The sequence below is a fragment of the Ursus arctos genome, unplaced genomic scaffold, assembly GCF_023065955.2.
Source record: "Ursus arctos isolate Adak ecotype North America unplaced genomic scaffold, UrsArc2.0 scaffold_11, whole genome shotgun sequence".
NCBI lineage: Eukaryota > Metazoa > Chordata > Mammalia > Carnivora > Ursidae > Ursus > Ursus arctos.
The window spans coordinates 30,010,749-30,021,725 of NW_026622775.1; the positions used below are offsets into that span (position 1 = coordinate 30,010,749).

The 10,977-nt window shown below is 48.3% G+C and overlaps 1 protein-coding gene across 1 annotated transcript in view; it reads right to left on the minus strand.

The window, feature by feature from the left end:
- SETD7 (SET domain containing 7, histone lysine methyltransferase) overlaps positions 1-9,456 on the minus strand; it is a 47,789-nt gene extending 38,333 nt beyond the window's left edge. Inside the window, exon 1 of the mRNA XM_026499376.4 lies at positions 7,183-9,456. Coding sequence (XP_026355161.1) covers positions 7,183-7,222 — 40 coding nt within the window. The 5' untranslated portion in view covers positions 7,223-9,456. The remainder of the gene's footprint in view (positions 1-7,182) is intronic.
- Between the last annotated feature and the right edge of the window lie 1,521 nt (positions 9,457-10,977).

Consider the following 10,977-nt stretch of genomic DNA (forward strand, 5'->3'; position numbering starts at 1 on the left):
AGTTATTTAGTTGTAGAACTCAGTACACAGTATGATTTTCTATATCATTATATAGTATGATGTGGAGGATTGCTAGCCGGGTGACTTCTGAAAACCTACTGCCTGCTCTGTTATACTCACACAACAAGGGACACAGCCACGTCTCCGAAACTGCCCTAATATTTATACACCTTACCTTGTACTAACACGTGAACTCACAGTCCTTCTAAGCCTGAATTTAAGCTTAACCTTGAACTGACTGCTTTACTTTACAATGTCTTTCAGCTTTGAATGTTTAGTAACAACCTGTCTTATACCCTCTACCACTACGTTCAGAGGGTTTGTGCTTTAAACGCAGCTAGAAGTATCCATATGGGCATTTCAACAGTGATTTTGAAATCAGCAGCTCTTATGATACTGTGATCTTTAAATTGTGTGTTCTTCCTGGGTCACAGACTGGTATATTCCAATATTTATGCTTACAGTCAATATTTAGCTTTTTATTATTATCTACCCATTTCATAAAACCCAGAAGTCACCTCATGGGTATCTCCCCGATTGCTCTGGTGAGCTAATTTTATGGAGGTGGGTGAAAATGACGGCAGTAGTTAATCTCCTGGCTTTCTCCTGGGTTAACAACCTGGGTCATGGATGAAAAAGGTATGAAAGCATTAACACGGTGTGTAATGCAGGGACATTAAACACTTAAATGGGGCTTCCAGATGGCTCACAGACATAAAAGAAAACACAAACCATATCACCACAATGAATGCTTTAGTCTCCTAAAACGGTTTCTTCTAACATGATAAAAAAAAAATCATCCCTTAGAAGAGAGGTTAAGTAAGCGTTATTATGAAGAACAAAAGAGCTCTTTATTTGTGTTATTGATTACATAAACGTAAAATAACAATGAACAAATACACTGTTTTATTGCTACACCTGACTCTGCACAGAACGAATTACCTAGAATATTACAATAAAACATAACTACTTAAATCACAATCGATATGGTTCCTTTCCTCTTAACACAAATTTTTTTCTACAAAGGGCCAGGAAATTAATGGTTAGAAAGCAAGTAGGCCACAATTGTTTTCTTCTCACTCAAAAACTAACTATACACAGCATATTCAATGATACTTGTGTCATATGAAATAATCTGGACAATTATTTTCCAAATATGTACTGGTTACATTTTTCTCATCGAAATAAACTAAATACACTTTTTTTCTTTTCATTAAAAAACCCCACTCCGTGTATAGCTAAAAGCTTGCTTTTATGAAATGTTGGGATTAACATTTCTATGAACTTAGCATTCTACTTATGATTTAGGTATAAATATCAGAATAATCATTTTAGCCTTATATTGAAGTGTTCGCTCATTAGCTGTAAGTGTTTTCCTCACAGAAAACAGTTCACATACTTAGGACTTTAAAAAGTTAATGTTGGATGAGAGTTTTTATTGTACTTTAGACCAAGAGAACTATTACGGTAAACGTGAACACGAAGGGGGGGAAATCCAGTGTAAAAATTTCATTTCCACCTTCCCTCATTTACAACAGTCCTGTCCTATGTCTGAATAAAACATTGCAGGTGCAACCCCAGCAGTGGAAAATTAGAGAAAATGTAAAGTGTCATGGAACATGCTAAAAGCACTTGAGGGACAGTACTGATCCCAACTGAGATGAAAGCATTCCATGAAGGGTGCTTATGTCAACGTGTCTTTCAGCAGGCCAGTGAAGAGTCAACCCATCACCTTCTTAGTCTCTAGGTGAGAGCGCGACAGAGAACGTGAGCCATTTCTTGGGTGACACCATGTGTTTGGAAAGATGAGGACGTGTGATATTTCCCTCTCCCTCTATCAGTCCACAGCACACCCCTCTTGTTGGCTTGTTTGGTTTGTTTCCCTCTCATCTTTCCAAAAGGAGGACGATGCTATCAATTAACAGGATCAATTAAAAAGAGCTAGAAATTAAGGGCTGTGATCATTCGAGCACTGCACCCTGAATATTTAATAGCCTGGAGTGGTTTTCCTAGCAGTAGAACCTTGTATCTAAAACAACAAAACAGTAACAACAACAGACTTTCCAAAGAAAGCAATGTAGGGGAGGGGAGATTAGGTTGTTACGCCCCTCACACCTCCTTTCAACGTGGGTGCTTCTATAGACCATCTTCTGGTGCAGCTCTTACTCGAACACACCATTTGGATGATAGCATCATGGAACAGTATCTGGTCAGTATTAGTCACTTAATACTGCTGCTATACAGACAAGAACAAAGTCTGCATACCTATCAGGCATCTGGCAACGGATGACGTCCTTTCCTGTTATCTCAAGTAAACCTCACAGCGAGCCCCCACATTCCAAGCTTATTTCCTCATCTGAGGAAGCCCACGCCTTGCACCCAAGAAACACATTCGCCACTCTGAACGTGCTAATGAATACTGAAAGCCCCTTCCCCAAGTCTTTCTATCGTTTTCTCTCCAGATAAGGGCAAATTAGCAGCATGCCCTTTCTTCCCTGCTGTTGGTGGAAGAAGGTATCGCTAAAGAGGGAGGTATCCTGGGGACCCAGGAAGAGACGTGGAGGAAGCCTTTGGAGTTAAGACAGTTTTCCAAAAACCACCAAGATCTCCAACAGCATGTCCTGGTGGCAAATTCCTAACCCTTCCAAGGGTTACCTAACTCAAAGAGAAACACTGGTCCTCCTTGCTCTGATTGAGATCGATTTGTAAAAAGCCCCAAGTCAGCCAACAGCCTTCTGGGACAGTTCCCACTAAACAGAGGTTCAACACCAGACTCAAACGAGAGGAAAATTCACGTGACTGACTGTTCTGTGTTGACAATGGTGTCACAGCTCACGTGCCGTAGATCTGGCCCCAGTGTGATTTTAAATATTTACAGAGGTTAGAGAAGGAAAAAAATGTTCACAGTCTCACACATTTAGTTTTTCACTTTGTCCTAAAGATCATTATGTACTGAACAGATAGAGAGTTAAAATTTCCCCCTCGAGTTCCCTCTGAGCTTTTTTCCGAACCTGATGAGAGCCAGGCCTGTATCCTGGGCAGTGACGTCCCTCTCCGCAAAGGAAATTCCCTCTGGGTCAGACACCCGGCGGCTGACTGCCTCAGGCTTACCCACAGGAGATGTGAGAGTAGGGCCTGTGTGTGTGTGTGTGTGTGTGTGTGCGCGTGTGTAGTGTGTTTCCTTCAGAACAAGAGATCCTTACATACATTGTGGGTTTTGCAGAATAGAGCTGCTTAAAAAAAGTAATAATAATAAAAGGCAAACTGATTCTGTTTAGTGCAAAGAACATGCCGTCACAATGTTGCGTTTACACTGGTTGTTAAAAGAGTACTTCGATTTTTGAGAGTAATTCTTTGTAAGAGCTCAATTATTAGTTGTAAGGGTCATAATTTTAGTGCGTGGCCCACAGGGAGGGGGTGCTACCGGTGCACGTAGCATGCATTTTTCCTAAGTGCAGGGCACGCGCCAGCCTGTTAGAGACAGGCAGGATAAGCTATTAGGGGGACTTAAAAATATTTGTAATATTTTGAGGAGCTTGGGGCAATGGAACACTGATTTGCTTGTTTTCATTCTGGCTCCTTACTTCCAGAAATTCTGGTGTTTCCTTTTTTTGAGTATTTTCCTCAGTGTCTCCTATATTTTTCCAAGCCTTTCCAGTTTCCTGCTTAACCACATATCTGGATTATTTCAAAGAACCTTCTAGGTGTTCCCTTAACCTGCTCACCAGGCTGGTTCATCTTCCCAGAGCGGAGCTCCGATCCTGTCATTCCCATCTCTAAAAAACCCCTGTGGCCTCCCAGCACTTTCAGCACACAAGCCACAGTTTCGGCCTGTGACACCGCCTCTTTCCCGGTCTTATCCTCCACTTTTCTCCCAGGCCCTCTGTTCTGGCAGAACCAAACGATTATCCTCTGGATGTGCCTACCTGACGACAAGGTGCCACCTCTGTGTTCACTCACTGGGGCCGCCTCTCAACTAGAATGAAATCCATACCACCCTTCTGGGAAATCTCTCCCCATCTCCCTCCCCAAGCTGGAAGTAATTTTTACTTCCTCTCAGCCACCATAATTCATCTGTTTGGATATGATAAACTTATTTAAAATTATATTAGGGACCACATTGTATTCATCTTTGTTATCTATGGGTAGACAAAGAAATAAATCTAGTAATAAACACCACTTCCTACTGAACCAAGGAGCCTGGACGAGTTTTTAAAAAACCATAGCAGGATCTCAGGTGGCTTTCTCCAGCCCTCTGAGGCCCAGGGCTTGCTGCCTTCCCAAAGGAGCAGAGCCAGCACGAGTAAACAGCTACTCCCTCCACCACCCACCTCCCCTCGGGATTCACCCACTCCAAGCCTAGAACTTCACCCAGGCTACGTACGGCTCCACCCTGACAGAAAAATCAACATTTAAACTCTAGTCCTGCAAAGACCAATTTCTTCCCCAGGGTAAACTACTAAGGAGGAAGAAAAAGAGGAAAAAGGATGTCTGTTGGAGAGGCTGTAAGCTAAATTCTCTTTCCCCGAATACATTTTTCTGAAAGTTACTGAACTCAGTCAACACCAAGCTCTAGAGTGATAAAGACTGATACTGACATAATGCTTAACTGTTGCTTCCGAACTCAGTTACCTAGTATTTCATATATTTGACTCACTAAAAATTAAAAAAAAAAAAAAAAGGAAAACGTAGCGAGACAGTCTGCTATGGTGGAGTGAGGTTCTGGAGGTCTGAGCCTGTCTCCTACCTCGCTGAGTGTCCCTGGATTTGTACTTAACTCTTCTGTGCCTCAGTTCCCTCCCCTGTAAAATTAGGATAATATTAGTGCCCACCTCATAAGACTGAGTGGATAGTGTGTGAAACATTTAGTACAGAGTCTGAACACAGTAAGAACTAAACAATTACAGCATTATCATTGTTACAATTATGGCTCTGTTTATGGAGAGAGGTATCCAACACTTGGATATTCAGACCAGCCTTTCACCAGTCTCCCCTGCACGTGCTAGATGATAAGCAAAGACTGTTACAGATGGCACTAAAAAGGCCAACAATGGCTGCAGAAAAGCCCAGCGGTACAGTTCACTTCCTGTACACACACATGCTCGAGACACTGAGCTTGAGCCTTCGATCCTTCTAAGGACTCGAAAAGATTCTGTGCCACTGTTTACTGTTAGGTACAACTGAGTGACCACATGTCCTGGATTGCCCCAAACATTCAAGGCTTAAACTAGTTGTGCCAGCATGAGTATTAATAGTGACCCCCCTCACTCTCAAGCATATTCTTGGTTTGGGACAGTAACATATACGGTTTGTCCTATAGAACAGATTCTTCCTTGTTTGTAAAGGAAGAAAAGAACTCTCTAGTGGACAACCTCAAAAACAACAGACACATTTCTAAAGCTGCCTGTTCACATTCTGCAAGGAATCCAGGGACCACGGACAACCGGGCCTTATGTTTCTAAACAGCTTCAAAAAGGAATGCAGTTTAACCTGGGGAGCACTGCCTGTGATCAAGGGTTTATATTAAAGTTTTACAAATAAAAGTAAACTTTGAAGAATGAGAATGAGCTCTAACAATTTGAAAAGAGCACATTTTACATTTATCTTTCATAACACGAAGGCACAAGAAGTCAAGAATTTAAATTAAACGAAAGCTTCCAAAGCACCCTCTCAATCACTGTCTTTGGAATCCCCATAAGCCCCCAACACTGAATTTGATTATTAAATAGTTCTGTGAATTCACAACATTGTGAAATTAAAACAATCACCACCAACACACTTTGAAGCTGGATAGAGAAAATAAGTTTTCACAGTGACATCAGGATGGATAGCTTCCAGAGAATTCAGAATTATTATTATACTTAATTATCACCGTAAGACCTCGAGATCACTGCAAAAGGAGTCAATTATGTTTTATGAAAACATAAAAATTGATTTCTTCTCCCAATGTAGCAATAACTATATATCCTTATGCATTTGTACAGTGTTGCTACTTTATTTTTCTTTACCTTTTATAACAACTTGTTTATACAAATTAGATAGAAACCAGATTCAACCAAAAGCTTAACATTATTTACTTGGACGCTTGGTTTAAAATATTCTGGAATAATACCACACAACATTGCAAAACATCACGACGTACTGTCTGGGGTGGAATCAAATAAGTAAACACGCTAAAGAGTATTTTCCAGTATTCGCTGTTACAAAATCATAACATCTCCTGATACAAACAACTAGATTGTATAACGTCCCCACCTCGCTTTTTAGAACTAGCAAAAAAAGAGGTGGAGAAACTCAGCAAAACAAAGTGGCGAGAAAAGTCGGGGGAGGGGCGCTAGAAGAGAAGGGGCGGAGAAACACGACACCGAGGCGGTGATATCACCCACAGCCAACGGCATGGAATTCAGAAAGTTAAGTGTCACCCAGCAATTTCGGTCAGGGCTTGCGGCGCGCCTGCACAGCGTGGCGGCGGTGGCACCCGAGCTCGGAAGCAGGAAGGGGGAGGGGCGGTTTCCCTGAGTTCGCTCGGGGGCAGCAGAGGGGAGGGCCACCGCCTCCCGGTCGGCGTGCGTTCAAGCCCCGGGTCGGGAGCGTGGTTCGTTGCCCTGCAATGATTTCATCTTTTCGGAAGAGCTGCCGCCGCGGCCGCGGCTGCCACGTGCCTGGTTCGGCCCCGTGCGCTGCGCCGGGGGACGGACCCGGCCGCGTCCGCGGTCACCGCAGGTCGCAGCGGCGAGCGGAAGGAAAGGGCTGGCAGCCGGAGAGGGGCTTGGGTTGCCAAAACCGGGCGGGGGGGATCGCTCCGCCGAGACTGCCGGTCTCGGGGGGCTGTCCTCCCGCGCACCCCCACCTTCCATCCCCGAAAGGGGGGAGGCCAGAGTGCGGGGCAGGTTCGCAACTCCGAGGGCGGATGCAGGCGGTGGCCCGGCGGACCGGAGCGGCCGTACCCTCCCGGGGGCCCCGGCCCGGCGGAACCCCGTTCCCGGCCTGCGCCCCGCCGCGCAGTGCGCGCTCCCGGCGGCGTGGCCGTGGCCGCCCGGCCCGTGCCCGAGCCGGGCAGCGGGCCACCCGCGTAGGGGACAGTGGCGGCCGCGGGGCCCGGCGCCGCGCCGGTCGCAGCCCGCCACTCCTTCCGCGTTCCAAGCCCTCGGCGCCTCCCCCAGCCCCAGAGAAACGCTGTACCTTCCACCGCCTCCTCCACCATCTCGTCGTCGCTATCCATGGCGGCTGGGGACCGTGCCCAGCTCGGGGCCGCGCGGCTGCCTCCCGTCCGTCCGGGTGCTCCCGGCGGCTGAGCGAGCGCTGGGGCTGAACCCTGCGAGTTTGGAGGAGGAGGAGGAAGAGGAGGGGCAGTCGGGACTGGCTCGCACTGCCTCCCCCTACAGCCCTTTCAATTCCTTGGTCTTAAGCTGCTGCGGCAGCAGCCGTCCCCTCCTCCCTTCGCCCGCTGGCCCCTCGCCTCCGAGGCTCCGGGGTGCCGCCGTGGCAGCCGCCGCCGCTGCAACTTTCTCCTGTAATACCCCCTCTTTGTTATCGAGCAGATGATCCGCTGACATCACCCAGCGCCGGTGCGCTCCCTCCCTCGCTGATTGACAGTTCCCTGTCCCTTCCCAGAAGTAAGGCTCCTTAAAACGAAAGGCGCTCCCGGTCCGCGTTGACTCTGCGCCCCAGCCAGCCAGCCCCCGGGCCCATCAGGGTTTATCTTTTGCCTCTGCTCGGCTTGGTGCGCTCCGAGCGCGCCACGCGGTCCTGTGCACCGGGCTTCTTGCGGGTACTTGGGACCGCCGGGTTACGGCCCTCGGGGGGCTCAGAACTCCCGACCTCCAGCTGTGCCGGGGCAACTTGGAAGTCCTCCGTGCAGAGCCCTCCAGCCCCGCCTCGGGACAGCCTCCGAAGAGCAAGGGAAGCCAAGGCGGCGTTTCTGACGCTCCAGCACCTCAACTTCCTCTCGCCCTCGCCCCCACTTCACCCCGTTTGCCACCCGGAGCTGCACGAGTGCAGCACGCAGGGGAGCGCAGGTGTCCCTGCGTCGCCGCATCACATCCGTGAGCAGGTTTCCCGGACTCAAGGGGGTGACATCCAGCCCTGATTCCGCCGGACTGGGGCTCCCACCCCAGCGCGCCGAGTCCCCACCCTCCTCGGGACTGTCAGGCAGCTCGGGTGATTCAGAAATTCAGCAGATCCAAATGGCAGCGAGTTCGTTATCAGGCAGGAAACAAGCCGCACGGAAGGCCCGGCAGGTTCCTTCTCGCGGTTGCGGTAACGGAAAAGGAGCCACCGAGTGGAGCTAACGAGGAAGGACCCTCCGTCTGGCGCGCCTCCTTCTCGCGCCTTCCGCCCTGGACGTGTGATACCCCAGCTGTCTCCCTGTTCCTCCGAGTGCCAACCACTCCATAGATTCGGGCTCTTCAAGTGCAGAAAATCACGGGGCACCCAGTTCCCGGCCCAGCCACTTAGAGTCATTATGGCATTGCCTCTTACAGGTGGCGGTAAAGGGCGGCTGTAAATAGCTGGTTAAATGGATGCAAATGTACACAATGTACCGTGGAATTACAGGGTGCTGCTCTGGGCGTCTGCCAAGAACAGCTACTGCACGGGGGGAGGGGCAGGAGCTTGCAAGGAAAAGTTGTTCCATTTTGTTTTCTGAACAACGAATGAGACTTTGGGGATTTCAGAGTACTTCCAGCACCCGGGCGACCACGCCTTGTTTTTGGCTTTGTGCTGAAATTCTAGATATTTTTATCGAGTATTGTGAGTTTCTTCCTAAATTCAGTTTTCTCCTTGTGGAAAAAAAAAAAAAAGAACAATGTTAGGGACACTTGTCCCATACACTGCCAGGAATTTCTATCCCTTTTGATTGTTTTAGAAACAGAGGGAAGGGCCCCGGAACAGGAGTTGGGACACTTGGGGGGGCCCTGGGAGGCCTCCCCCACCCCCTTGCCAGCCTGAATTCCTCCTGCAGGAGATAAGAGGCTTAGGCTACTCTGGCATAAGGCTGCTCAGGCTTAGGATAGACTCTGAGATCCCCAGCTTAGGCTAAACCACTCAGAGGACCCTTGGCTTAGGTTAGACCACTCAGAGGTCTCCTGACTTAGGTTAGACCACTTTGAGTTCCTCCTGCTGAGGCTCTATGGGTATAAGGTCCCTCCAGCTTAGTCTAGGCCACTCAGAGGTCTGCCAGCCTAGGCTTGACCACTCTGAGCCCCCACCTCACCCCCCAGCTGAAGCTAGATGACTCAGAGGTCTCCTGGCTTAGACTACACCTCTCTGAAGTCTTCTGGCTTAAGTTTAACCTCCTTAAAGTCCTCCAGTGCAGATACTTGGGTTTTAAAGCTACACAGAGGTGTTTTTGCAGTGGAAGATGAAAGAGCCACTTCAGGTTATGTCATTGTCAAACATGGACCACAGCAAGAGGGGTTTATTTCTGATTTTCTAAAAAAAAAAAAAAAAAAAAAAAAAAAAAAAAATCTATCAGGTACTGAACTTGGCCACTCACTGTTTTTGAGTTGTATGATATTTGTTCTCATTTCCCCTTTTTAAACATATCATTTCCTCTATTATATGGATGCACAAAAACACACCAGATACTCATCTTCTTCCCCACTTTCCAGTTTACCAAGGGGAAAAAAAAATGCTGAAAGCTAATGGAAGCAAAAATAATTTATTGCTTTACCCAAAGGGAGGTAAAGCAGGGGAAGGGTGGGTTGGAAGAAATCGCCACTCACAATACACAGGTGGGACCACAGACGCTAAGGTTATGGGGGGGGGGGGTGGGCATGTGGGGCTGTGGGGAGGAATTATGTCCCAAGTGTCCTGCCCTTAACTTTAGGTTCAGAGGCGGATGTGCAACTGTCCCCTGGTGCTGTGAGGTCTTCCCCCCACTGTCCAGTGCTCACTTTCCACCTGCTACTTTGAAAGCACCTGGAAGCCTGCACTCGGCCCCCATCACTGAAGCAGGCCTCCTCTGGACTGCAGGGTGGGGGTGGGAAGCACCAGGGCCTTCCTGTCATAATGGGCAATAGGGAGTGAAAAGTCGTTGAGAACCTTCCTCAGATTTGCACACGAGGCAGCCAGCGGTGGCGGGGACACAGCCACAGGCCCCTTCCCCTGCCATTCATCCCTGCTGGCTCTGGGCCCCAAGTTTAGGCAAAATTGTTTTTATGGTTCCCTTAAGACACATTTACATTTTTACAAGTCATTCCGTGTATGTTTTCGATCATCTTCTCTAGCCTGATTCTTATTTGTAGCTCCAGAACCCAACACAGTGCCTGGTACAGAGTGAAGGGTAAGCATTGTCCGTGATGATTTTGTAGAGAGGAATAGTGTGTTTTACATAAACAGTGCGGAGTCTCACAGCCTGGATCCTCTCCCTGTGTTTTGGCAAAGTGCTTTGTTTTAGCTCAAGCCCGAAGAGCGATTTTGAGTTGTTCTACTTTCCCACATCTACTGGCCCCAAATCTGCTTCCATCGCATTCTTTCCCACAGTTTCCTTCATTGAGAGCTCATTTCATAAACCCTCTTTGCACTTGGCTCCCCGCCATTCTCCTCTGTCGTACTCTGTCCCCACCAATGTGGTCACGGGCTAGAAAATCAATCAAGCTCTTAATCAGCATGTGCAGCGGCAGCAGCACGGCCCAGCTCCTAACTCAGCAGATCCAGGAGCACCGCCGCAGGGAGCCCCACCAGGAGGAGGGGAACGCACAGGACCTCGGACAGCCAGGGCCGGGGTGGGATCGCCTCCATGCTCACACCAAGACGTGACTTTTCTGAGCTGCTCGGTCTTGCTTCCTTTGCATCCAAGGATAGACCCTTCTCTTTGCACTCAGCTTGGGAAACCGAAGTCCCTCTTCCACTGCAGCGAGCAGTTACAATACTGAGTTACCGTCTTCATTTTCCTGCCCGGGTCTTTCCCCCAGAGAAGGCTGGGGCTTACTTCTAAGACTCATAGCACTCTTGCGATCAATATAATTTTAGAGG